Here is a 27,894-nt window from a genome sequence, read left to right on the forward strand (position 1 = left end):
CGCATTTCAATGGGATCCGGTTAGACATTAGATCAATTATGGGCAGAATTTACCTAGTGTCACAAAGTACGCTGATGTTATCTGCGAGGGTACCCAGCTTGGAACATTGGTTCATGAGGTGTACAGTTGTCGAGTAACAACGATTAAAGGCTATTTTTTGAAGTTAATACATACAAACGAGACTACTTTACTCTCACTCATTTAAGATTAATGAATTATTAAACACACAGTTTCTATGGAACGTATCCCATGTTACAAACTATATCTACAATATCTGAACCCTGCAAGACTTTTCCTGTTCCCCAAACAACATCCAAATTGATAAGCATCTACAGCTACCACACAATACAGGTATGATACTCAAATCTGTGTTCCGTCTCTTTCCTGGTCAAGCAAAGATTTTTTTAAAACTGCAGTTACTAAGATTTCTCGCACTGCCTTCAATACTTAGAATTGTTTGCTGTACTCAGAGCACCACAAGGGGGGTGCGGGGATGAAACAGTTCCTAGACGGACTGGAAGTACCTGTTGTGGGGGAAGACAGAAGGTGGAGCTGGATGCACCAATAGATCTGAGAAAAATCATGGAGAGCATCAGCTCCATCCAGGCGGGGAAGGCACCGGGACCTGACGGATTCTTGGAGGACTTCTGCAAAAGATTTGCACCAGTCCTCGCCCCACACCTAAGGGACATGTTCGTGGACTCACTGGCAAGGGGGCACCCTGCCCCCCATGCTAACGCAGGCCACAATTTCACTGATACCCAAAAAAAAATAAAGACCGGACGGAACATGGATCATACAGACCCATTTCACTGCTGAACGTGGATGCGAAAATACTCGCAAAGGTCCTGACCAAAAGGCTGGAGGGCTGTGTACCAGAGGTGGTCGCAGAGGACCAAACGGGCTTTGTCAAGGGTAGGCAACTCACAGCAAACATCAGGCGGCTGCTGAACATAATAATGATCCCCCCCCCGGGGAGAGAACACCAGAGGTGATCATCTCCCTGGAAGCAGAAAAAGCCTATGACAGAGTCGAATGGAAATACCTCCTCGAGGTACTGGAACGGTTTGGGCTAGGAGCGGGTCCTAGGGTTCACCGCCTGGGTGAGGGTCCTGTACAACGCTCCCAAAGCGAGCATCCGAACTAACACCAGCTCTGAATACTTCCAGCTGCAGAGAGGAAGAGAGGGCTGCCCCTCCCCACTCTTGTTCGTACTTGCGATCGAACACCTGGCGATAGCCCTGCGGACGTGAAAAGCTGGAAGGGAATCCAGAGAGGAGACAGAGAGCACAGAGTCTCACTCTATGCAGGTGACCTGCTCCTCTATGTCTCGAAGCCACAGGAGATACTGAAGGCAATACTGCAAATACTGAAAGAGTTTGGAACCTTCTTGGGCTACAAACGCAACCTGGGCAAAAGCGAGACATTCCCAGTGAACCCAAAAAGGGAAGGGGCAGAGCTGGAGGGGCTCCCCCTCAAAACGGCCCAGAACGGAGTCTGTTACCTGGGGATCCAGACAGCCAGAGACTGGAAACAGATCCACAAGTGGAACCTGACCAGCCTGGTGGAGGAAGTAAGAAAAGACCTTCAACGGTGGGGCTCACTCCCAGTCTCCCAGGCGGGAAGAGTGCAGATGATCAAGATGAACGTACTGCCAAGGTTTAGATCCATTCCGATCTTCATCACCAAGGCAGTTTCCAAAACCTAGACACTCTAATTATGGCGTTTGTGTGTGTGTGTGTGTGTGTGTGGGGGGGGGGAGAGAAAGAACCCAAGAAACCCCAAACAGACACTGCAAAGAAGGAAAATCAAAGGGGGCTTGGCCTTACCAAACCTGCAATACTACCACTGGGCAGCAACAGCAGAAAGAGTGAGGGGATGGGTACAAGAACCCAACACATATTGGGTACAAATGGAGGAGGCATCCTGTAAAAGAACGACCTTCTGGGCCCTGGCCACAGCAACACACCCATCCTCCTCAACAAGATACACAACGAGCCCTGTGGTACCGGCCACGCTGAGAACGTGGGCCCAGCTGAGACAACACTTCGGGATAACGAAAATGTCCCCCACGGCTCCCATATGCAGCAATCACAAATTCCCCCCAGCCATGCTGGATACCACCTTCAAAAGATGGAGGCAGGATGGGGGCACACTGACGGTCGGGGACTTCTATGTAGGGCACAGAGTGGCGACACTGGATGAACTGACAAGGAAGTGGAGGCTAGCAAAAGAACAGGAAATGAGACACCGCCAAATAAAACATTTCCTCCACAAAGAGACAGTAGGTACCCCGAGCCCCTAGAAACCACACTATTAGAGGACATGATAAGCACAAGCAATGAGAAGGGGGTCTATGTGGGAATATATACAGACAGCTACTGGACAGAGCCTGGACTCCACTGGACGAGACCAGACAAAAATGGGAGGGCAATCTGGGGACAGAGGTAGGAAGGGGTCTCTGGAGCGAAGCACTGAGCAGGGTCAACTCCACATCCTCCTGCGCAAGGCTAAGCGTAATGCAGCTCAAAGTGGTGAATAGAGCGCACCTGACCAGAACCCGAAGGAGCAGGTTCTTCCCGGAGGTGGAGTACAAATGTGAGCAGTGCCAGAGGGCCGGCCAACCACACCCACATGTTTTGGGCATGCCCCAAGCTTGCGGACTTCTGAACAGCCTTCTCCTAGGCAATGTCCAAGGTTGTGATGGTGAAGCCATGCCCAATAGTGGCAATCTTTGGGGTATCGGAGCAGTCAGAGTTACACATGGGGAATGGGGCCAACGCTCTCACTTTCGATTCCCTAATCACATGCTGGAGAATCCTGCTTGGCTGGTGATCGGCAGCACCACCCACAGCTGCAGACTGGCTCGCTGATCTTTTGGAATTTCTCCACCTGGACAAGATTAAGTATGCCACTCGAGGGTCAGAGGAAGGCTTCCTGAATACTTGGGGGCACTTTGTCGGACTGTTCCAAAACCTGTTCGAGGCTAGCAACGGGGAGTAACCTAATACGAATTTTTAAAAAACACCGAGATGGATGAGGTACCAAAAGACTGCGCAATCTGGGGCGTGGGGGGGGGGGGGGGGGGGGGGGGGGGGGCGGAAGGAAGGTGGGGACACCACAAGAGATGTGAGGGGGCGGGGGGGCTACCCCTCCTTTTCTTTTCCATTCTGTCCGGAAAAGAAAAGCACAGCTGAAGCTGATGGGGCAATGGGGAAGGGGGAGGAACCATAGACCGATCCAGAGGGGAACAAAATGCACATAGGGTCAGTTAAACAAAGGACAAACTAAACCTCTCTGTATAATAAAGGAAATTAGCACGGGCAAGAAAAATGGGATGTGTACATATACACAACTGTTTATTGATATGAGAAATGCCAATAAAAAGATTTTTTAAAAAATTGTTTGCTGTAAACTTGGCCTTCAGCTTGGTGGCTGTAAACTGGTCCCTCTGCTTTCTGAGACTTAGATGGTAACTGCCTCTCCGGGCATCTCAGGGACTGGTAAATCATACCTTTGTTATTCTTTGGTTATACATTCCGTGTATTCAGCTGTCTGCTCCCATCAACTTCCTTGACTGTACAGTATATATAATTGTGTATAATCTGTTTCGCCTTCATAAACTATTCTCATTTGATTATTATCTAAACTGCCGTTCTAAACTCATTACTGGGAGAGATGCATACCAATTGAGACCCTTTGAATACTGTCTACTGTTTGTTTCCAGGTGGATTCATGACACCTAACTCCATGGAGACAACTTTGGTGGCTGGGAATGGTATGGGGTGGGAGGGAAAAACAGAGTTGAAAAATTTAGGAAAAAGCGTTGGCTTAGTTCGCTGATATGCCTCCGCATATTTCCCAGAGCTGGGAGTGCAGTGGTTAATGAGTGGCAGCAGAGGTCATATAGTTATGACAATTATTGATGTAATGAGCAGGCGTTTCTTGAACAGACTGTAATTTTGCCAAATGCACATGGGATTCTGACTTTGTCTGCAGCCTGCTTACTCAGAGGAGGCAAGAGCAGAATGAGAGGTCAGAGTGGCATGAGATGAACATGAAGTTTTAAATTGAAGGGCCAACCTAAAAATCCAAATGCCATCTGCAAATGGATGTGCCTCATTTGCAGATATCCATGAGCTAGTACTGGGTGGGAGGGATTGACTATCTGTAACATTGTTGTTATTTCACCTCCACCTTTAGCTGCGCTCTCTTGGTCTATTCAGATCAGTAGCACACAGCCTTCACTGTGGGGCTGCAGGTCACCCTTCCCTTTGAGAGCCTTGATTGGCTCACCTGCCTCCACAGCCCACCAGTGATTCCTAATTGGACCATAGACACAGAGATGGCCTACTAATTGTCTTCCTCCTGTAAAATTAAGCTGGAAGGTGCGCTACTGAAAAAAGTTCAAGTTCTGAACCGAGAATCAAGTCTCACTGCTTGCAGCAGAACTGTGTCGGTACTTCTGTTATGTTTAGATAGGCTCAAATCTAGATCTTTGGGTTGAAATTACGATCATCTCATTAATTTCCCTCAAAATGTGGTACTGAATTTTCACAAAAACTATTATGAAACATAGCCAAAAGGTTTAATAAATATCACTTTGTAAAACAACAGGATCCCGAGTGGGGGAAATGATCTCTACCAGTACTTGCCAGAAGGAGATTAAAGACAATCTAGTTAGAAAATATCGGAGGAGTGTTCAGCGTCTGCTTATTCCGAGAGTAAAAATAAGCTTAGCAACAGTTCATTTTGATTTGGTAAAAAATAAAAATACGGCATATTTTTATGTCGCATATATTTATTATAGGATATATTTATGTCATAAATATATGTAATAAACACCATATAATAAAATTATATAATATTAAACAAAAATTGACATCCACTTATCATTAATATGAATTAAACCCAGTGATGTGGGGATTAGAAGGGGAAGCTCCCAATTAAGAGATGACATTCCTAATTTTTCCACAATAGAACAATGCCAACTTCCTATTTCTTTGATAATATCAGCAGCATTACTTACATTCAGGCTGCCTGCTGAGCATCAAAGCTAATTTCTAAGAGCATCTTGGAACAAAATGCAATTTATTAATTTTTGTATGAATCATGAATTCATACATGAAAGTGCAAAGTAGGTAGCACGACAAAAGCAAAAATCTTTTATTAAACGTAGTTTTTTAAAAATAAACATTTGAGTCGATAACCTCCATGAAGAGAAAGATTTTAAATTGTCTTGGGCCTAATTCTACTGTTGAGTGCACATTTCGAATTCTTCAAGCCATGCTGTTGATTATGAGTTTGCAGCGGTGACCACCTTTACAAATGTGAGATTTGAGACTTCTTCAGAGGTCTTGTGTTAAAATGTTTTGCAATATGTTCTTAATTCCTGTCAGATCTCAGAAATTGAAGACTGATTTTTGGTCTGCATGAAGCCTTAAGTGGAAGAACAGCTACAAAAAATAGTTTTTATTATTTGTTCAACATCGATTAAGTATCTACATTAGTCTCAGAATGCAGTAATGAGGCTTCTATCTCACAATATACAGAGTGCCACAGCAAACACCATCTTGGCCCACTACAGGACAGTAGAATTCAATAACAAGTGGTCACAAGGCATTTGATTCTTCTTGTAGGTATGGCGAACAGACTAGAATTACAACACAGGTGGTCCAACTATATTCGGATTTAGGCTCAGTTCTAATCTCCTTAATGGGCAGTTCCAAATACAGAAACCAAGTAAAACTGTGACACCAATCCTTTGCAGAGATTTTTCCAGAAATTTGTACAGTGGTTTAAAACGAAGTGTCTACTGATTAATACCTACCAGGAACTCAGAACATTGTTAGGCAGCTAATCAGAGGTAGGATTCACCCTCGGGTAAATAGTTTTCATAACGGTTTGAATACAAGAGAGAAACAAATGCTCTGCAAATAATTGTTAAATTGAGGTATGTTTTTAGACTTCTTCAAATGCAAAAAAAATGCAGATAATACCCACATGGTTAACTATTGTTGTGATTTAGTAATAAAATGACTCTTAGAAAAGAAGTGACAATAGAAGTACTGTAATGCAAAGATGAGACTTTTTACAGTATGGTCTTTTACTTTTATTTGTTCAGTGAAGGCATCACTGGCTAGGTCAGCATTTATTGCCCATCTTTAATTACTCGAGAAGGTGGTGGGGAGCTGCCTTCTTGAACCACTGTAGTCCATATGGTGCAGGTTCATCCACAATGCTGTTAGAAAGGGCACATCAGGATTTTGATCCAGCGAGAGTGAAGGAACGGCAATTTAGTTCCAAGACAGGCTGTTATGAGACTTGGAGAGAAACCTGCAGGTAGTGGTGTTCCCATCCACCTACTTCCCTTGGTCTTCTAGGTGATAGAGGCTGCAGGTTTGGAAGGTACTGTTGAAGGAGCATTGGTGAGTTGCTGCAGTGGACCTTGTAGATAATACTCACTGTGTCAATTGTGGAATGAGTGAATGTTGAAAGTGATGGATGGGTGCCAATCAATTGAGCTACTTTGTCCTGGAATATGTCGAGCTTTGAGTGTTGTTAGAGCTACACTCATTCAGGCAAATGGAGAACATTCCATCACACTCCTGACTTGTGCCTTGTAGATGGTGGACTGGCTATAGAGAGTCAAGAAGTTACCCACTGCAGAATCCCTAGCCTCTGACCTGCTGAAGGAAATCAGCTATTTTCTGACAGGTAAAAGGCTATTTAATACCCATTTTAAAATAAGGATTTCAGTATTCATAACCTTAGGTCATGACAGAACAGATAACTTAAACAGAGGTTCAAAGCCTGACACATCCACAAACAAATTGGAGATAAAAACATTTTTACTGACAATATGAACGGACTATTGTTCTAATGAACAGATTTCAAAGTTAGTTTCATATTAAGAAATGAGCTGTACCAGTAATCAAGATCAAGGTCGAAGTAAGCACCATAGCAATATAAAGCCACTATTATTCAGAATATGGATGAAGTGAAGTCAGCAGAAAACCAGTAAAAACCAGACTTGATTACAGCACAAAAATCACATTCCATAGCACACACAAATATTCAAACATGAAACATTTAAAACTTATGTTGCACATTGAGGATTGACAGTTAGCCATTGAATCAAATGTATTTGAAACTCACCCAAACCAATTAGGACGACATAGAGGTATAGACAGATGGCCTCAGACTGATAACATTCTCCTTAAACACGAGGGTCCGCACAGCCATTTTCTATCCAGGATCACTCTATACTTTGATCTAACTACTTGATATCCTTAACTTTCATATTTTCACTTTTCTACTCTAACTCTTGAAGTTCATGCAAGCTGTTTTGCCGTAAGCAAGAAACCATTTCTGTATTATTTTGAAAGTTAAATAGTTTTATACATTACTTCTCTTTAAGTCTTTTGCTAGCAAGACTTTATTTTTTATTTTTTTTAAAATAATTTTTATTCAGATTTTCACAAAATATCAATAACAGAAAATATTAACAAAAAATATTAACAACTAAGAAAACAAAAAAGAGCAAACACCCCCCCCCCCCCCCCCGGTAAATACAAAAAAGAAGAAATAGATTAACGCCCGTCATAAAGAACACATGTACACGTTCCTTCAACCCAACCCACAGAAACAAACCCAACCCCCCCCCCCCCCCCCCGGGCTGCTGCTGCTGGCCTTTTTCCCTACCGTTCTGCCAAGAAATCTAGGAAAGGCTGCCACCGCCTGAAAAACCCCTGTACTGATCCCCTCAGGGCAAATTTCACCCTCTCCAATTTGATAAACCCCACCATATCATTGATCCCCTAGCAAGACTTTATTGACAATAGATTTAAGTTTCTCTCAATTGTAATCAGGTAGAGGCAATAGAAGATTCTTATTTGCATCTGATAAGTGTAACTCAAATTTCTACTGAGTTTTAGTGTTGCGAAACTTCACTTGAACTGCTTGGGAGATCTCTTCACCTGCTTTGGAGGCATGACGGCGATTCTCCCAAAAAATGTCTAAGTTAATTTATGCCGGGTTTTTCAGGGAGTTTTCTGCTGGCTCTGCCGGCGAGTTCCCCACTGCTACTCAATGACACTTCATCACATTTTTGGACCCTGGGGAGTTTCTCACCGGTTTACCCCACACTTAGAATTTTTTTTAGCACTGGGGAGCAGAAGTCAGATATCGGGCCGCCATTTTGAAAGGGTGCCCCAATCTCCAAGTGAGCTTGTGGGTCCAACCCCCACCCGTGGCCAATGTCACCCTCACCGCCCACACACATGGGCAATATCACCCCCCCCCCCCCCCCCCCCCCCCCAAGTGAGGGCACCCCACTATGGGATTGCCCCCACCACTTCAGGTTCACCCCCCCACAAGCCATCTTACAGCACCCCTTCCGTTCCAGTATCTGCACCGGTCTCTCCCCAACCACCCAGATGCCCCTATTTACCTGCTCTGCACACCCTCACCCTTCAAACTCCCCTCCACCCTCGGGCCTCGACATTTGGCAGTTTCACCCTGGCAATGCTCCACCCAGCTTGGCAGCTACCTGAGCACCTTGGAAGTGGCAGTGTGGGAGTGCCTGCGTTCCAGGGGAGGGCCAGGGAGCCACCCTGCACTGATACTGACCACCCAGGGGTCTCCAATGGGCCTAGGAGAGCCCCTACATTTCTGCCTGGTCCATGTTTGTGTGGACCAGTGCTGAACGGTGCTTGGCTGCAGCCTCCCTTGGGAGGCTGATGTATCCCCGGTAAGTAGGTCTTAAGTAGTTTAAGATCGACTTCGGTCGTGCTGTTTCGTCCCTCCCCTTTTGGGCGGAGTTCTGACTCCGACACTCATGGGATTTGGGTGAATCCTGCGAGGCACGGAGGCTGTTTGGAGGTCCGCGCGAGGGCTCTCCCGGGATTCTCCGGCCATTTTGTGCTCTTGCTTGAGTGCATCGCGACCAGAGAATCGAGCCCATGGTATTTATGTGGTTGGTGCAGTTCAGTTTCTGGTTAATGGTAACTCACAGGATGTTGATAGTGGGAGATTCAGCGATGGTAATGTCATTGAATGTCAAGGGAGATGTTTGGATTCTCCCTGTTGGAGATGGTCATTGCCTGGCACCTGTGTGGCACAAATGTTACTTTCAATTAGCCAATTCTGAATATTGTCCAGGTCTTGCGACACATGGCATAGACGGCTTCAGTATCTGTGGAGTCGAGAATAGCAATTATCAGCGACCGTCCATTCTTCTGATGTGATGATAATAATAATCGCGTATCGTCACAGGTAGGCTTCAATGAAGCTACTGTGAAAAGCCCCTATGGAGGGGAAGTCATTGATGAAGCAGCTGAAGATGGCTGGACCTAGAACACTACCCTAAGGAACTCTTGCAGTTATGTCCTGGAATTGAAATAATTGACGTTCTATAATCACAACCAACTTCCATTGGGCTAGGTATGGCACCGACCAGTGGAGAGTTTTCCCCAAATCCCATTGAAACTAGTTTTGCTCAGGTTTCTTAATACCTCACTCTGTCAAATGCTCCCCTAATGTCAAAGGCAGTCACTCTCTCCTCACTTCTGTCATTCTTCTTTATTGTCCATGATTGGACCAAGGCTGTAATGAAGCCAGGAGCTGAGTGATCCTGGTGGAAACCAGACTGAGCGTCAGTGAGCTGAGCAAGTGACACTTGATAGTGCTGTTGCAACACCTTCCATCCCTTTATTGCTAATCGAGTGTAAATGGATCAGGTGATAATGGACCAGGTTGGATTTGTGCTGTTTTTTTTGGACAGGACATGCCGCGTCAATTTTACAGATTGATGGGTAGATACTACTGTTGTAGTACTGGCACAGTTTGGATAGCAAAGCTGCTAGTTCTTCAGAATGTGGTTGAAGTCCAAAGTCTATGGAGCATCTAGTACTTTCAGTTGGTTCTTGCTATCATATGGAGTGAATCAAATTGCTTAAGACTGGCATCTGTGATTCTGGGGACCTTAAGAGAAGGCCATGATGGATCACCCACTTGGTACTTCTGGCTGAAGACAGCTACAAATGCTTCAGTCTTGCCTTTTACACTGATTTGCAATTATTTACACTGATTTGCAGTCTTTAAGGATAGGCATATTTGTTGGGCTGCTTTTCCATTTAGTTGTTTAATTGGCACCACTCTTCATATTTAGATCTGATCTGCCGATTGTGGGATCGCTTATCCCTGTCTATCGCCTGCTGCTTCCGCTGTTTAGCATGCAATCTGTGCTGTAGCCTCATCAGGTTTGCACCTAATTTTAGATATGCCTAGTGCTGCTCCTGCACTCTTCATTGAACCAGCGTGGATCCTCCAGTTTTATGATAATGGCAGTGTGTAGAATATGCAGAGCCATGAGGTTACGGATTGCAGTCAAGCACAATTCTGTTGCTCTTAATGGTCCACAGAACCTCATGGATGTCCAGTTTTGAGCTGCTAGATCTGTTTGAAATACACGGGGTAGCGTCAAACATCACAATGGAGGGTATCTCAATGTGAAGATGGCACTTTTGACTCCACAACAACTGTTCGGTGGTCACTTCTACCAATACGATCATGGACAGATGAATCTTGGACAGGCAGATTGGTGAGAACGTGTCAAGCAGATTTTTCCCCCTTGTTAGTCATCCACCACCTGTTGCAGACCCAGTCTAGCAGCCATGCCCTTTATGGTTCGGTAAGCTCAATCAGTAGTGGTGCTACCGAGCCACTCTTCTTGATGGATTTTAAAGACCGCCACCCAGAGTACATTCTGTGCTCTTGCCACCCTCAATGTTTCTGTCAAGTGTGTTCAACATGGAGGAGTACTAATTCATCAGCTAAAGCGGAGGCAGTGTTTGGTAATCAGCAGGAGGTTTCCTTGCCCACTTTTGATCGGATGCCAAGAATTCATGAGGCCCAGAGTCGATTTTCAGGATTCTCAGGGTAACTCCCTCTCGACTGTATACCACTCTGCTGCCACCTCGGTTGTGTCTGTCCTGTTGGTGGGACAGGGTATACCCGCAGAGATGGCAACAGGGATGATGATGATATTTGGTAATTCTCTGTAAGATACGGTTCCGTGACAAGATAGTTGCTTCACTAGTCTTTGGGCAGCTCTCCTAATTTTGGCACACACATCACATGTTAGGAGGACTTTGCAGGGTTGATGGGGCTTGCTGAGTTATTGTGGTTTCCAGTGCCTATGTCAATTCAAGGTGGCATGTCCAGTTTAATTCCTTTTAGACTTTAGAGGGGTTTGATATAACCATGTGATTTAAGATGGCTGTGGGTCTGGACTAACACATAGGTCAGACCATGCAGAGACTGCACATTTTCTTCCCTCAAGGACATTTGTGAACCAGATGGGTTTTTACCACAATCGAGAGTGGTTTTCATGGCCACCAATATCAAGACTATCTTTAAATTCCAGATTAATTCAATTTAAATTCTATTGATATTTGAACCAGAGTGCCCAGAGCATTAGCCTACATTGCTAATCCACTAACATTACCACTATCTTTCCCCATCTGTACAATCTTGCCTGAAACCTTCTTACATCCAAACTGTGTTTACCTTGTACTGTCCGCACATCAACCTTCCCTCCTCACTGTTATCATGTTCTAATGTGGACCATACACCAGTTACAAGACCAAATATAATCAGCAGAAATTGCCAAGCTCCACATTGTGGCAAATTCAGTCAATATCAGAATGCAGTTGCAAGTTCTTTTAACAAGTATATAGGCAAATTAGACTACACCACAATGCTGCAAGAATGTTTCAATCAGCGAAATGACTGGTAAGCCAGCATTGTTAACATAAAATCATTTTCGATATTGTTAAGAGTTCCATCTTTTGATTTCCCTCTGTTCCCATTTCTTTTACTTTATCTTTATTGTTTTCTTGGTCTGGCGATTATTAATTGAGATATACCTTTAAGTCAAGCTGAGGAAGTATAGAATTCAAATATGTCCTCACACTTTTGTATTTGGGAAAAGAAAATCACAGACTTTCTGGCACCCAGCAGATTAGAGAGATTTGGCTCCATTGGGTGGCTGGCAGCAAATGAGTTGGCTAGGGACAGTATTCTGACTGGCAATGGACAGCGTTTTGTTCCTGCCAGGTGAAGGATTTCGGTGAACCCAGCAAAAGACACGAGACCCTCAAAGTAAGAAGCCGTGTTTTGTCCCCCTCTCTCTTTCGGCTGCTGGTTGACTGCTATCTCGGCAAGTCTACAGTGAGGATCATTACAAGCTGAAGGATAAGATAACACCCAACTGAAGACCTAAACTGGAGAAAAGAACTAACTGGAAGATATCCATCTGAAGTCAAAGATCCCTATCTTTAATTTTTCATCATTATTTTCTTCCCTCTCCGCCACCCTTTCCTGCTATGTTATATTTCAAGAAAAAAAACTTACTGGTGCAAAAAAATCCACAAGCCAGGGTTCCCTTTCTTTCTTCGGAAAATTCTTCGGACTCAGCGTGATAACAGGTGCATTGATGCTCTCTCTGGCAAAGGACACTATGTCGTAGAGAACCTTCTTACCTTTTAAGATAAAATGCATCATGAACAATGAATGAAATATAAAACAATTACACATTTCATATTCAATCGATAGAAAGAAAGAATATCCTAGACAAAGGATTTCTTTGCAGAAGATGCTAATACTATGTGGGTGAAAAAAAAAATTCCTTAAACAACTTGAGGAGAACAAAAAACGTTTCACAACTAATGAGTTATTCATGGAATGTTCTATAGGCAATTCTTTGGGTAGCAGTGTTAACAGGTAATTGCTGGGTAGCATAACAAAAAATGGTTTTAAGTTACCTTTAAACAGTGGCATGGCTTCCCTGACATTGTCTTTGTCATCCATGTGAAAGGACAGACAGGGTCCTGGTTTAATCTCTGACCTGAAAGACAGCACCACTGGCATTGTGGTACTGAAGTTTCAGCCTGAATTATGTACTGAAGTCTTAGGCGGGTCCTCAACCCACAATCTTTTGATTTAGAGCCACATGTACTACCAGTCTGCTGAACTGACACCATGCATACCAATAAAAGCTAACCTCTTCCTAATACTAGTCAAAGCTTACTCTAGAAATTATCTTTTATTTCACTGTATTGCGACCCATGGTCAAGTGGGGCTGAAAACTTACTGGTGCAAAAAAATCCACAAGCCAGAGTTCCCTTTCTTTCTTCATGTAATGTGTCCAGAAAAAGAATAAATTATAAAGAACAGCCAAGATGTTAAAAACATTTGGTTTTCGCTCAAGAACAGAGTTCTTACCATGATGTATTTCAAAGGCACGTGTTCCGCTGCCTTTGAATAGTACAACACAAGGTTGGTGGATATAGAGGCTCTTGCAGATGAGTGCTCCGACATCGCAGTCGTAAGTTGCAACCTGGAAAAACAGCATCATTTATTTGTGTAAAAGTATTTTATCGTTAACGTATTCTATCTGCATGCCACAATTTTAGGAATATTATTGAACTTTGCTGATGTAATTTGAAAAATCATACAAATCTCTAGCTTGTATGCAATTTAAAACAAGATACTAACAGAAACTCAAAGCCTTTAAATACATTTTCTTTCAGGCAAGAAAGCAGCCAAAAATCAACTCCACAAGCTAGCAGGGCAGTTATGCAACTCTAACTTCCGTCTCCTAACACCAACATTCTGCCTTCTTGAAGGTGTTGACTTCTTGCTGGGGTATGGTTCAGCAAGTGAATGTTGTCATTTTGCACCTTATTCATTGTTTATAATTGTTGATTGGCTATTTGACATCAATGACGAGCCCAATCCCATTCTTAACTAATGTACTGCCAGTAGAAATCACTAGATATAATCATAGAAACAACTTCGGACATTTTATTACCCTGTACCCATGGCTTCGGAGGATGCTCATTATACCACAACCATAGTCGAATTCAGTTAACTCAGCAAAGATAAGGGATTGAATGTAAATTTGAGAAATTATAGCAGACAGCTTACTGAGTTAACCTAATAAGTTGTCAAGGAACCTTTCAATTAGACACCACTACTACTGAACATCTCAGCTATACACATACAATGCTTGAAAGCTCATACAGACCAGTGTTTCCTTTTCACCTGTTCCCCCACTTTGCTTGCACAGAATCCCAGAAAAGATGTGTAGACACCCTGGCCTGTGGAGACTAGAGACAAGACTGCTGTTAGCTTTTCTTCCCCTATGGTGGAGCAACAATATTCGAGAGATCCTTACTGCAGGCACTTTCAAAGAATATGAGAAGTGCTTCAGTAAAATAGACAATGGCCTGATCATAAACCTCTGCAGCTCATTAGGGTCAAAGTTGTACTTCCCCCCCCCCAACCATTTCTGACGTCACCCGCGCATGTGCGGGTTGGAGCCGGCCATCCTGCGCATGCGTGGCTGACGTCATCAGGCGCGTCAGCCGGCGGCATGCTTGGCGCGCGTCCTTGACGACCGTCGTCAAGGCCGCACTGCCGAGACCCCCGGGGCCCCGCTCCTAGCCCTGATTTTGGGGGGGGGGGGGGGGGGGGGAGGAGAGGAGAGAATCGGGTCCTGGGAGGGGGCGCGGAGGCTGCCGTGGGTGACGGCCTCTTCCACGGCAGCCTTCCCGATTCTCCGCCATTGCGGAGAATCGCGGCCCAGTGTCTATTAGTAAAATGATACAGCATGATTATCCTTGTGCAATGAATTTGAAATATATCCTTTTTTTTTTTCCAATATCATAATCAAACATAATCCTGTCCTCATGAAGGTCATGTATAATAAGTGATAAGGAGCGAGAACGAGTGCTAATTTTCTCCTCTCTAACCCAGGAATACTAAGGCCAATTGCAACACAGCAGCTGCCATATCAGCTGGAATCAAGAACCTCACCGCCAATTGGAGATTTAACCTGGGACATTACTGGCTTATACAGCTCAGTTACCAACTGCCTTAACAGCAGAGCCAGATAGAATCAGTTTGATCATCCATTTAATGGTCATTTAACGCACTTAAGCAGCTGTACCTGAATATTGTCACTTTGTAGGAGAACCGTAGTCTTTTTAAACTCATAATCACCAGGCTCTGTTGCGTCACCAAACTTAAAGAAAACCAGCCAGCGATGACGAGTCAACTTGCTCTGGAAAAGAAGAGTATGAAGCTGATTTTGTTGTTGAAACACGGAGTACATTTCTGTTCCACTGTAATTCCAATTTGAACATACCTGGAATGAATGTTCAGTGAGCTTTTCCAGATCTGGCAAATACTGCATAACTTCAATGTAAATTTCTTTGGCATCGAGGCTATTGATAAACTGTGGAAAAATAATTTAAAATAGGCTACAGAGGAGTTGTAAAAAAGTGATTTTTACACGACGCAAGAGAGCCAAATAATTTTGCCGATCTATTATTGTAATTAAAATTGTAATTACGATCAGTCCATGAAGGACCATAGGCTCTCTCAGTTAGAGCTTGAAAGGCACCTCTCCACAACAAACATCGGACAAGGCAAGGAGAGAGACCTCCGTGAGCTACCATAGTCAATACAAAGATTGAACCTGCGCAGCTGGTGTCAAAGCAATAGAACATTAGGAAACATTCCCAGCACAGGAGCTATTATCCTATTAATCAGGCCCAATTTTTAAAAAGGGTGTGAGATTTAGGGCCTCACGGTAGCATGGTGGTTAGCATCAATGCTTCACAGCTCCAGGGTCCCAGGTTCGATTCCCGGCTGGGTCACTGTCTGTGTGGAGTCTGCACGTCCTCCCTGTGTGTGCGTGGGTTTCCTCCGGGTGCTCCGGTTTCCTCCCACAGTCCAAAGATGTGCGGGTTAGGTGGATTGGCCATTCTAAATTGCCCGTAGTGTAAGGTTAATGGGGGGATTGTTGGGATACGGGTTACGTGGGTTTAAGTAGGGTGAGCATTGCTCGGCACAACATCGAGGGCCGAAGGGCCTGTTCTGTGCTGTACTGTTCTATGTTCTATGTACAGTAAAATCTGGACAGTTAATTTTGGTAAACATATGAGCATTGCTTCGTTAAGTAACTTTGCACATGAGTCAACTCAAACTCGGCTTGGAGATACCCAGGAAACATCTGTGAAAACACCCTTAACCTACCGCTGGACCTCTTCACTCTCGGATGGCAGACAAAATATAGTCCACGGTGTATAAACAAAGAACAATAGAGCACAAAAACAGGCCCTTCGGCCCTCAAGTCTGTACCGGTCATGATACCAACCTTTGCCAAAACCCTCAGCACTTCCTTGTGCCGTATCCCTCTATACCCATCCTATCCATGTGTTCGTCAAGATGCCTTTGGAACGCCGTTAATGTAGGTGCTTCCACAACCTCCCCTGGCAACGAGTTCTAGGCACTCACCACCCTCTGCGTAAAAAACATGCCTCACATATCTCAACCTATGTCCCCTGGTGACGATCCCGCCACCCTGGGAAAGAGTGCCTGCCCATCCACTCTATCCATATCCCTCATAATCTTGTAGACCGTTATCAGGTCACCCCTCAAGCTCCGTCTTTCTAATGAAAACAGTCCGAGCCTCTTCAAAATAGCTAACACCCTCCAGACCAGACAACATCCTGGGAAACCCCCTCTGCACCCTCTCCAAAGCCTCCACTGGTAGTATGGTGACCAGAATTGTACGCAATATTCCAAGTGTGGCCTTACCAAGGTTCTATACAACTGTAGCATGACTTGCCAGTTTTTAAACTCTATGACCCGTCGAGGCATTCCGTATGCTTTCTTGACTACCTTGTCCACTTGTGTTATCACCTTCAAAGATTTGTGGACATGCATGCCCAGATCTCTTTTGATTTTCTATATTCCGAAGAGTTTTGCCATTTATGGCATATTTCCCCTCTATGTTAGACCTACCAAACTGCATTACCCCACATTTGTCCGGATTAAACTCCATTTGCCATTTCTCTGCCCAAGTCTCCAACCTATCTATGTCTTGCTGTATCCTTTGACAAGCCTCAACACTATCTGCCACACCACCAATCTTGGTGTCATCGGCAAACTTACAAATCAGACCAGCTACATTTTCCTCCCAAGTCGTTTATGTATATAACAAACAGAAGCCCCAGCACCGATCCCTGTGGAACACCACTAGTCAAACCTTCCATTCAGAAAAACACCTTTCAATTGCTACCCTTTCCCTTCTGTGACTGAGCCAGTTCTGTAACTATCTTACCACCTCACCTTTGATCCCGTGTGACTTCACCTTTCGAAAGTGTCTGCCATGAAGCATCTTGACAAAGGCTTTAGTGAAGTCCATGTAAACAACATCCACCGCCCTCCCCTCATCAATTATCTTTGTCATCTCCTCAAAAAACTCTATCAAGTTAGTGAGGCACGACCTCTCCATCACAAAACCATGCCATCTATCGCTAATGAGTCAATTTTCTTCCAACTGGGTATAAATCCTGTGAATTCTCTCAACTAGTCACTGGTTTTCCATGAGTCTTTCCATGAACATAAATAGGGGCAGGTTTCAGGGGCCTGCTATGAATCAAAGCTCCATAGTTCTCAGATGCATTTCTGGAGGCTGTGATGGCAGGCAAAGATTTAGATTTAAATTTGTCACTTAGTGATGAGTATTGTTCTGCGTACAGTCCAGGCAGATTGTTCCATATGTGAAAAACATTGGACATACAATAAAGACGCAATGTAAATACACAGACATACATAAGAGGTGAAGTATATGGAATATAGTGCTACAACAGTAGAGAACAGGTAGAGAGATCAGTTCAGTTCATAAGAGGGCCATTCAGGAGTCTGGTAACAGTGGGAAAGAAGCTGCTTTTGAATCCTAGTGCGTGTTCTCAAACTTTTGTATCTTCTCCCTTATTGAAGGGATTGGAAGAGAAAATAACCTGGGTGGGAGGGATCTTGGATTACGCTGCCCACTTTCCCAAGGCAGCGGGATTCGAAAGTGTCCACAGAGGGAAGGCAGGTTCTCGTGTGGACTGGCCTGTGTTCACAACTTTCTGTAGATTCTTGTGGTCTTGGGCTGAGCAGTTGCCATACCAGGCTATGATGGAATCAGATAGGATGCTTCTGTGGTGCATCTGTAAATTGGTAAAAGTCAATGCGGACATGTCGAATTTCCTTCATTTCCTGAGAATGCGTATGTTTAAGATTGGACCCACTATGGCCGTGTCATTAGCAAATTTGTCGATGGACTTGGAGCCAATATTTGCCACAGAGTCGTGTGTGTATAAGGAGTGTAGTATGGGGCTAAGTATGCAGCCTTGTGGGGCCCCGGTATTGAGGACTATCATTGATGTGTTGTTGCTTATCTTTACTGATTGTGATCTATGGGTTAGGAAGTTGAGGAAGCAAAGTGTCATACACGCTCCTGGTTGACAGCTTCAAATTCCTAGGTGTGACCGTCACCAAAATCTGTCTTTGTCCTGGTCCATCCACTGCGTGCTATGACCAAGAAAACACAACAGCACATACGCATTCTCAGGAAATTAAGGAAACTCGACATGTCCGCATTGACTCTTACCAATTTACAGATGCACCTCAACTTCTTAACCCATAGATCACAATCAGTAAAGATAAGCACAACAGCACATACGCATTCTCAGGAAATTTAGGAAGTTGAGGATCCAGTTGCAGAGGAAGGAGCCAAGTCCTAGGTTTTGGAGTTTGGATATGAGTTTGACTGGGATTATGGAGTTGAAGGCGGAGCTATAGTCAATTAATAGGAGTCTGAGGTAGGAGACCTTCTTGTTGAGATGCTCCAGAGAGGAGTGTTGGGCCAGGGAGATAACATCTGCTGTGGACCAGATGTGTCGGAATGCAAATTACAGTGGATCATGGGAATCTTTAAGTTTGGAGTTGATGTGTCTCATGACTAATTAGGAGGTTCAAAGAAATTGTTTTTGCACCCTGACACAAACTCAGTTCCTCTTGTGATTCTATTCTCTGCCCAGCCAACTCTCTCAAGTTGATTCAGGAGGTCTGATGCCTCTAACTAATTACATCCCAGTATTGAGGAAGCCAATCAGATCTCTAAAGCATTTCAGATTTTAAAAACTGAACACAACCTAGCAAAAACAATTTCCACAAATGGACACGCATTACTTTGTATGTACATTTTGCATATATACTTATATACAAGTACATACCAAGATCCCACCTTTCTGTTTTATGGTAGAACCAGGTGGAAAATAAATTGTTGCACTCGAGGTTATCTCTAAATCTGTGCAAAGTTCAGTCTGAGTTGCGCAATCCATCCAGCCCACTTGAACAAGTCCTTCCTAAGAATGAACCAAACCCATTTTGAATAATCAAATGCAAAGAACAGACACTTTAAAGATGTTTGTTCCTAATCCGAGGTCTTGCAAAATTAAACGTTAATTACAAAATTCTCTGGAATATTTTATGAGTAAGAAACTGCAGTCAAAGGAGTTGAACACATTAAAGGATTGTATCCACCTCTCACATAATACAGCAAAGATTGAAATTTACCAACACAAATCATATGGACGCGAAACGTTTCCTCTGTTTCTTGTTCCATAGATGCTCTCAGATCTGCTGAGTTTTTTCAGCATTTTATGCTTTTATTTTAGATTTCACGAATCTGTAGTATTTTGCTTTGATTTATCCACAATATACCACTCATGAATGCCAAAATACATTGTGTAGTTTTCTTTTATTTATCAAGGTGATGGGCATTAGAATTAGAGAGAGTACAGATCGATACTTTGTCACAATCAAACGCAACAAGGTGCTTGCAACTTTGTCCAATGTGTCCTAACTGCCATCTCAGGATGGCAATTCCCAACTGTAATATCAAATTCTACAACTTTTCACAATGACAACGGAAGGGGATGAACAGGCACATTCACCAAAATAGCTGGTTTCCAACTACGGTTGTCATTTTTAAGTACAAAAGATTCCCAATATTTGCACTTGCTAATCTTACAATGTCTATTGGAATTTATAAGATCATTTAAAATTATTAGAAAAAATATAAAATTGAGAATATGAAAGAAATGTGCTCAACTGTTAACTAGAGCTGGAAGCTGAAAACATGGGGAATGAAATTATTACACTGACTGATGCATCATTCACAGCACCAAGGACCGAGATTCAATTCAGATCTTGGGTGACTGTCTACGACAAGTTTGCACTTTCTCCCAGTGTCTGTGCTGGTTGCCTCTGGGTGCTCTGATTTCCTCCCATAATCCAAAGATGTGCAGGTTAGGTGGATTTGCCATTCCCTTGATGTCTAAAAGGTTAGATGGAGTTATAGGATTACAGGGATAGGATGGGGAGTAGGCCAAGGTAGAGTGCTCTTTCAGAGGGTCGGTGTAGACTCGCTGGGTCTCCTTCTGCACTATAGCATCTTGCGATTGATTCACAGAGCAAATTAGACTAAACTGGCAGCTGAGACGGAATTTTCACTGAGTCTAACAAAAGTAAGTGATAGTTCCCATTTCTCTACAAATATTTTTTGTTACCTCACCTCCATTTCTGCGGTTTTGACTGCCGCTGGCAGTTTCCATAATGTTCAATATCTCACTCTACTTCACATACAGGCATAAGAAGACTGGTAGGCTATTCAACTACTGTTTGCATGACAGCAAATCCAGACTCTGTCTTCACACACATGGGCTTTCCAGTTGGAATTATTGAACAGCAGTCAGAAGTGGGGCTGACAATTTTCTCTAACTAAGGAGTGCTGAGTCACACTGTTAGGTCTCCTATCCCTATCCAGGTGAGAACAATTAAGTCAACAAAAGATCAGGAGTGATCTTAGTGTGCAAATGTATGGTTCATGTTGTTAATTAGTCTATATGACTGCATTAAAGAGTTAATCGTGGATGGTAAGCTTTCAGTAAATGGAAAAACAAAACAATTTTATTGAATAATGCACTTGCTATGTGTTCCATTTTAGATGTCAAGCGCATCATGTTTTAATCTTACAAACATTAGACTTACCAGCCTTCCAGCTAACTTAAGCTGTGTCTGTGAAGACAAGCAATCTACAAAACAAAAACAGTGTGTGAAAAATTCCTATATTCCAAGAAACGTTTTCACAAAATCATTTAGACTGAGATCAGTAGCAGAAGTGCTAATATCAACCTTAATGCTACTCCTACTACCTATCCTGAATTCATACATTTCCTCCACAATCAGCAATTCAGGCTAATCACTTGCATTCCTATACCCAATACTTCTCACCCAGGTTAATTAGGGAGTGCATCACAGCTGCAGAAAAGGAGGTAGTTGAGGAGGGTTTATCTACTGAGTCGTATGGGTGGAAGTCAGAAACAAGAAAGGAGCAGTCACTTTATTGGGAGTTTTCAATAGACCCCACAATACCAGCAGAGAGCTAGAGGAACAGATTGGGTGGCAGATCCTGGAACGGTGCAGAGGTAACAGACTTGTTGTGGGTGACTTCAACTTCCCCAATATGGGGCGGCATTCTCCCCTACCCGGCGTGACGGAGGGTCCCGGAGTAGGGGAATGGCGCCAACCACTCAGGGGTCGCGCCTCCCCAAAGGTGGGGAATTCTCCCCACGCACTCCGGCGCGGGGCTTGCCCCCAAAGGTGGGGAATTCTCCCCACCTTTGGGGGCAAGCCCCGCGCCGGAGCGGTTGCCACCAGAAGACCGGCGCTAAAAACCGGCGCCCCCGGCAGCGGGGCTGGCCGAAAGGCTTTCGCCGGTCCGCGCATGCGCCGGCAGTGACGTCAGCGGCAGCTGGCCGCTGACGTCACTGCCGGCGCATGCGCGATGTGGGGTTCTCTTCCGCTTCCGCCCGCCCCCCCCAGGACCCCGGGGGCCTGCTCGCGCCGCTGAGCCCGCCGTTCCAGAGGTGGTTTAAACCTCGGCGGCGGGAGAGGCCTCCCAGCGGCGGGACTTTGGCCCATCCGGGCCGGAGAATCGCCGCAGGGGCCTCTCCGATCGGAGTGGCGAGATTCCTGCCCCCGCCACTTCCCGGGTGGCGGAGAATCTCTCCCATGGCGGGGGCGGGATTTTAGGTGCCCCCAGGCGTTTCTCCGACTTTTCGTCCAAGGACTGGAACCTCCTTACTGCAAATGGTTTGGATGGAGCAGATTTTGTCAGATTTCCTGACTCAATATGGAGATAGGCCGACTAGGGGGGAGGCCATATTGGGCTTGGTGCTCAGCAACGAACCAGGCCAGGTATCAGATGTCACGGTGGGAGAGCATTTTGGTGATAGTGACCACAACACCTTGCCTTTACCATAGTCATGGAGAGGGATAGGAACACACAATATGGGAAGGTATTTAATTGGGGGAGGGGAAATTATACTGTTATTAGACAGGAGCTGGGGAGCATAAAGTGGGAACAATTGTTCTTGGGGAAATGCACAACAATAATGTGGGAGTTGTTTAAGGAGCACTTGCTGCGAGTGCTGGATAGTTTTGAGGAAGGAATGGCAAGATGATGGACCTTGGATTACAAGAGAAGTGGAGCTTCTAGTCAAGAGGAAGAAGGAAGCTTACATAAGGTTGAGGAAGCAAGGATCTGACACGGCTCTAGACGGTTACAAAGTAGCCAGGAAGGAGCTCAAAAATGGACTTAGAGTTAGAAGGGGGCATGAAAAAGCCCTGGCGGGAAGGATTAGGGAAAACCCCAAGGTTTCCCATTGTGAGAAATAAGAGGATGATCAGAGTGAGAGTACGGCCGATCAGGGATAGTGGAGGAAATTTATGCCTAGATTCTGAGGAGATGGGGGAGGCCCTAAATGAATATTTTGCTTCAGTATTCACTAGAGAGAGGGACCTTGTTGCTCATAAGAACAGTGTGAACCAGGTTAATAGACTTGAACAGGTTGATATTAAGAATGAGGATGTGCTGGAAATTTTGAAAAGCATCAGGATAGACAATCCCCTGGGCCTGACGAGATATACCCCTGGTTACTACGGGAAGCGAGGGAGGAGATTGCTGCGCCGTTGGCGGTGATCTTTGTGTCCTCACTCTCCACTGGAGTAGTACCGGATGTTTGGAGGGAGGCAACTGTTGTTCCCCTGTTCAAAAAAGGGAATAGGGAAATCCCTGGGAATTACAGACCAGTCAGCCTTAAGTCTGTGGTGAGCAAAATATTGGAAATATTCTGAGATAGGGTTTATGATTATTTAGAAAAACATAACTTGATTAAAGATAGTCCGCATAGCTTTGTGAGGGGCAGGTCATGCTTCATTGAATTCTTTGAGGATGTGACGAGACACATTGATGAAGGTCGGGCAGTGGGTGTGGTGTATATGGATTTCAGTAAGGCATTTGATAAGGTTCCCCATGGTAGGCTCATTCAGAAAGTTAGGGGGCATGGGATACAGGGAAATTTGGCTGTCTAGATACAGAATTGGCTGGCCAAAAGAAGACAGCGAGTGGTAGTGGATAGAAAGTATTCTGCCTGGAGGTCGGTGACCAGTGGTATCCCACAAGGATCTGTTCTGCGACCTCTGCTCTTTGTGGTTTTATAAATGACTTGGATGAGAAAGTGGAAGGGTGGGTTAGTAAGTTTGCCCATGACACGAAGGTTGGAGGAGTTGTAGATAATGTTGAGGGCTGTTGCAGGTTACAACAGGACACTGACAGGAAGCAGAGCTGGGCTGAGAAGTGGCAGATGGAGTTCAACCTAAATAAATGTGAAGTGATTCATTTTGGAAGATCGAATTTGAATGCAGAATACAAAATTAAAGGCAGGATTCTTGGAAGTGTGGAAGAAGAAGGATCTTGGGGTCCACGTATATAGATCCTCCAAAGTTGCCACCCAGGTTAATAGGGTTGTTAAGAAGACATATGGTGTGTTGGCTTTCATTAACAGGGAATTGAGTTTAAGAGCCACGAGGTTTTGCTGCAGCTTTATAAAACCCTAGTTAGACCACACTTGGAATATTGTGTCCAGTTATGGTCGCCTCATTCTCGGAAGGATGTGGATGCTTTGGAGAGAGTACAAAGAAGATTTACCAGGATGCTGCCTGGACTGGAGGGCATGTCTTATGAAGAAAGATTGAGGGAGCTAGGGCTTTTCTCACTGGAGCAAAGAAGGAGGAGAGGTGACTTGATAGAGGTATACAAGGTGATGAGAGGCATGGATAGAGTGGATAGCCAGAGACTTTTCCCCAGGGCGGAAATGGCTGTCAGGATGGGACATAACTTTAAAGTGATTGGAGAAGGGGAGATGTTACAGGTAGGTTATTTACACAGAGTGGTGGGTGTGTGGAATGCACTGCCAGCAGAGGTGGTGGAGTCAGAGTCATCAGGAACAGTTAAGTGACTCTTGGACAGCAGTAAATTGAAGGGGCGTAGGTTAGGTTGACCTTAGATTAGGATAAATGGTCGGCACAACATCGTGGGCCGAAGGGCCTTTACTGCACTGTACTGTTCTACGTTCCTTGTCCCTTATCAGTCCCAACACCGATTGTGATATCACTGCTCTCTCTTCCTAACTTATTAGTTATTCAGTTCCAGATTTCATTTCCCTTATTCATTCATGTAGCCAATGAATTAAATTGAAAAATCAACATCAGGATGGTGTTCAGCTCATTGGTTTACAACTAAACATTTGATTCCACCCGACTTACTGAGCAGTACAGTTGACCTAATTGCCTAATGGCAAATATTGTGGTGTGTGTGTGTGGTGGTGGTGGGTGAGTGGTATTAAGGGCACACAGAGATGAGAAAGCGATAAGAAAGAGAAACGGAGAACCTCTAACTCCATTAATCCAATACCAAGAACTCCCATAACAGGAGATTCACTAGGTTAATCTCAGAGTTGAGGGGGCTGGATTACGAGGGGCGGTCGAGTAGACTGGGACTGTACCCGTTGAAATTTAGAAGGATGTGTGGGGATCTTATGGAAACATATAAAATTCTGAACCAAATAGTTAGGATAGATGCGGGGAGGTATTTTTCACTGGCGCGTGAAAGTAGAACTAGGGAGCATAGCCACAAAATAAGGGGAAGTAGATTTAGGACTGGATTTAGGAGGAACTTCTTCACCCAAAGGGTTGTGAATCTGTGGAATTCCCTGCCCAGTGAAGCAGTTGAGGCGCCTTCATTAAACGTTTTCAAGATAAAGATAGTTTTTTTGAAGAATAAAGGAATAAAGGGTTATGGTGTTCGGACGGTTAGTGGAGCTGAACCAACAAAAGACCAGCCATGATCTCATTGCATGGCAGAGCAGGCTCAAAGGGCCAGATGGCCTACTCCTGCTCTTAATTCTTATGTTCTTATATTTGAAATTAGATTCTAACCAGAAAACATAAAGCAAAATGACTTCAGTTATTACCTCCTGTTCCAGCACAGAAAGTGACCAGCCAGCCAATTCCAGAAGAGAATGCTGTATTAAATGCACTTGCAAAATTTCCTGACAATAGAAAACATAGTTAGTATTCATGAAGCATATACCTTCCTGCATAATTACATTATATTGTTAGTTTAGCTGCAACATTTTGTTAAAAACAGCAACCGAGTGATGTACACATGTGTTGTGCTGCGCAAAACACTTACATTGTCCTCTAAAACATAGTTTCCTTTTTCCCAACTGCTTTCTCCATCAGTATTCTCCCTTCTCTGCTTTTTGCCCAGATAATCCTCAGTAATGTTCATTGTTCACTAACGCAGTGCCCAAACAGTTATCATTCTTATGAGGCAGCTACGTGTCATTAAATTGAGCTTGATCCCATCCTTACCTGAAAAGCATAAACTGAGGCCTTAACCCGAGCATCCCCAATCTTATTTCTCAGGGAGTACAATTTCTGATTTTGAAAAAAAATGTAAATAGCGAAAGCACCGTGACAAGGAAAACCACAGATTCATTTCCACGTCTCTGCTGACTTGTCCAACCGGAGCTACTGCAGAAGTAAAACTGCATTCAATAGGTTTCAACTACTCCCAGTGAATATGAGGAAAATGTATTCTGCATGCAAACATTTTTATGAGCTTAAAAAACCTTTAGTGTTTATGTTTTGTATGTCTCATCTCGAGACACAGTAGCTACCTGCCCATAATTCTGTCACCTGGGTTGTGACATACTTCATAGCAAATTGGACAAGTTCCTCCTTCGATCGGTCTCCAAGGTATTTCACTGGGCTCTACAAAAATAAAAATATTTTAACAGTTAGACTACTGAATGACTAAACAGACGAGGAGTATGTCGATACTATTATTATGCAGCTCCAAATTCAGTTAGGAAATGAAGATCACAATCACCATGTTGCAGAATATGTATCGCAAGTTATTTTTTTAAATAATTATACTTTGTACAAGTTGTTAAAAAACAATTTTTCTTTCTGTCAGTGTCTTGAGATTACTTCGTTTCATGATTCTATTGATAGCTGTCTAGTTATCCTGTCTTTCATGTATATGCTGGTAGAATACTATCTCTTGTGGAAAAACACATGCAGACGATTTGATGCCTACCCTTCCTGCTTTAAAGATGTAAAGACTTGGGTAACTGGTAATTCCTTTGGAACGACACAACATCCGGTTATCCCCACAATTGACCGCTCCGATGTGGATTAGTCCATCCATCTCTTTGGCAAATTCTCTCCACTAGAGAGTAAAACAACAACAAATGCTTAAAAACTCATTTGTACAGTGTAAAATAAGGTGATGATTCAAAACATGAACTTTAACATACCGTAGGAGCTAGATCATGGCAGTGTGAACAACGAGGGAAGTAGAAGTTTACAAACCACAATTCTCCAGAGGTAACTGCAGCATCTATTAGAAAAAACAAAACAAGTGGGTCCAACTGCATGGAAATAATCACAGGAAATTTGATTGACAGTGAACAATAGCATCTGTCAAATCTCAAGAAGTATGAGAACATCTCATTGGAAAGGCTCAAGGATGATTAATTGCTTTGTCCAGGATTAAAATTCTTGCAGGTCATTTAATCTTGGCAGGTGGTATCTGGAGTGCGGTGAAAAAGAAGGAATAATATTCCATCTTTTCACATGCAAAATGAAATGAAAAAGTATATTTTATAGAAATCTAAAAATATGTTTAACTCATTTCAGAGCAGCTTTATTAAGAGGAAACTTCAGGGTTTATGGGAATTAACAAACACATAATTAATAAAATATCGATTGGAAATCATAATTTATGAAAAGAAACACCTTAATAAAAAAACATGTTTGGGTTCAATATGTGAAAACAGTGGGCTGGATTCTCCGAACCCTCGCCGGGTCTGAGAATCACCGTGGGGGTGGCATGAATCCCGCCCAGCTGCTCCGACGCCGGCTGCCGTATTCTCCGGCGGCGGTTTTCGAGCAGGGGCAGGGTTTATGCCAAGCCAGTCGGGGGCCGTTGGCAGTGGCCCCCCCAGCAATTCTCTGGTCCCCGATGGATCGAGCGGCCGTCAGTTCCTGGCCAGTCCCGCCGGCGTGAAATGGACATCGCCTCACACGGCGAGACCTGGCTGGTAGGCAGTCTAGTGGAGTCCTCAGGGGGGAGCGGGGGGGATCCGTCCCCGGGGGGGCCCCCATGGTCGCCTGGCCCATGATCGGGGCCCAGCAATCTACGGGCGGGCTTGTACCATGGGAGCACTCCTTCCTTCCATGCGCAGGGACATGCCGACCGCTCTGCGCATGCGCGGAACCACGGCAGCGGCTCTGCGCATGTGCCAACTCGCGTCAGCCCTTCGGCGCCGGTTGGCACGGCACCAACCTCTCCGGCGCCAGCCTAGCACCCGGAAGTGCGGAGGATTCCGCAACTTCCGGTTGGCCCGATGCCGCAGTGGTTCTCGCAGTTCTTGGCCACGGCGTCGGGCAATCCCGCCAATTGCAGAAGAATCATGCCCAGTACTCTGGATGCAGTTTCTCATCAAATAATCGAGGGCAAGTCATCGTTATTTGGTACTCCGAATGAATATTTACAGTGTAATATTAGAA

The 27,894-nt window shown here is 44.3% G+C and overlaps 1 protein-coding gene across 1 annotated transcript in view; it reads right to left on the reverse strand.

Annotated features, from left to right (window-relative positions):
* The window catches only part of dnajc10 (DnaJ (Hsp40) homolog, subfamily C, member 10), a 75,726-nt gene that overhangs the window by 37,984 nt on the left and 9,848 nt on the right, over positions 1-27,894 (reverse strand). The window contains exons 4-13 of the mRNA XM_038790285.1: positions 26,640-26,722; positions 26,420-26,551; positions 25,998-26,091; positions 25,287-25,364; positions 20,962-21,005; positions 19,143-19,274; positions 15,215-15,304; positions 15,017-15,130; positions 13,288-13,402; positions 12,418-12,545 (exon numbers count right to left, since the gene is read on the reverse strand). Of these exons, the coding sequence (XP_038646213.1) occupies positions 12,418-12,545; positions 13,288-13,402; positions 15,017-15,130; positions 15,215-15,304; positions 19,143-19,274; positions 20,962-21,005; positions 25,287-25,364; positions 25,998-26,091; positions 26,420-26,551; positions 26,640-26,722 (1,010 nt within the window). The remainder of the gene's footprint in view (positions 1-12,417; positions 12,546-13,287; positions 13,403-15,016; positions 15,131-15,214; positions 15,305-19,142; positions 19,275-20,961; positions 21,006-25,286; positions 25,365-25,997; positions 26,092-26,419; positions 26,552-26,639; positions 26,723-27,894) is intronic.

Source organism: Scyliorhinus canicula, chromosome 2 (assembly GCF_902713615.1).
Source record: "Scyliorhinus canicula chromosome 2, sScyCan1.1, whole genome shotgun sequence".
Classification (NCBI taxonomy): Eukaryota; Metazoa; Chordata; class Chondrichthyes; order Carcharhiniformes; family Scyliorhinidae; genus Scyliorhinus; species Scyliorhinus canicula.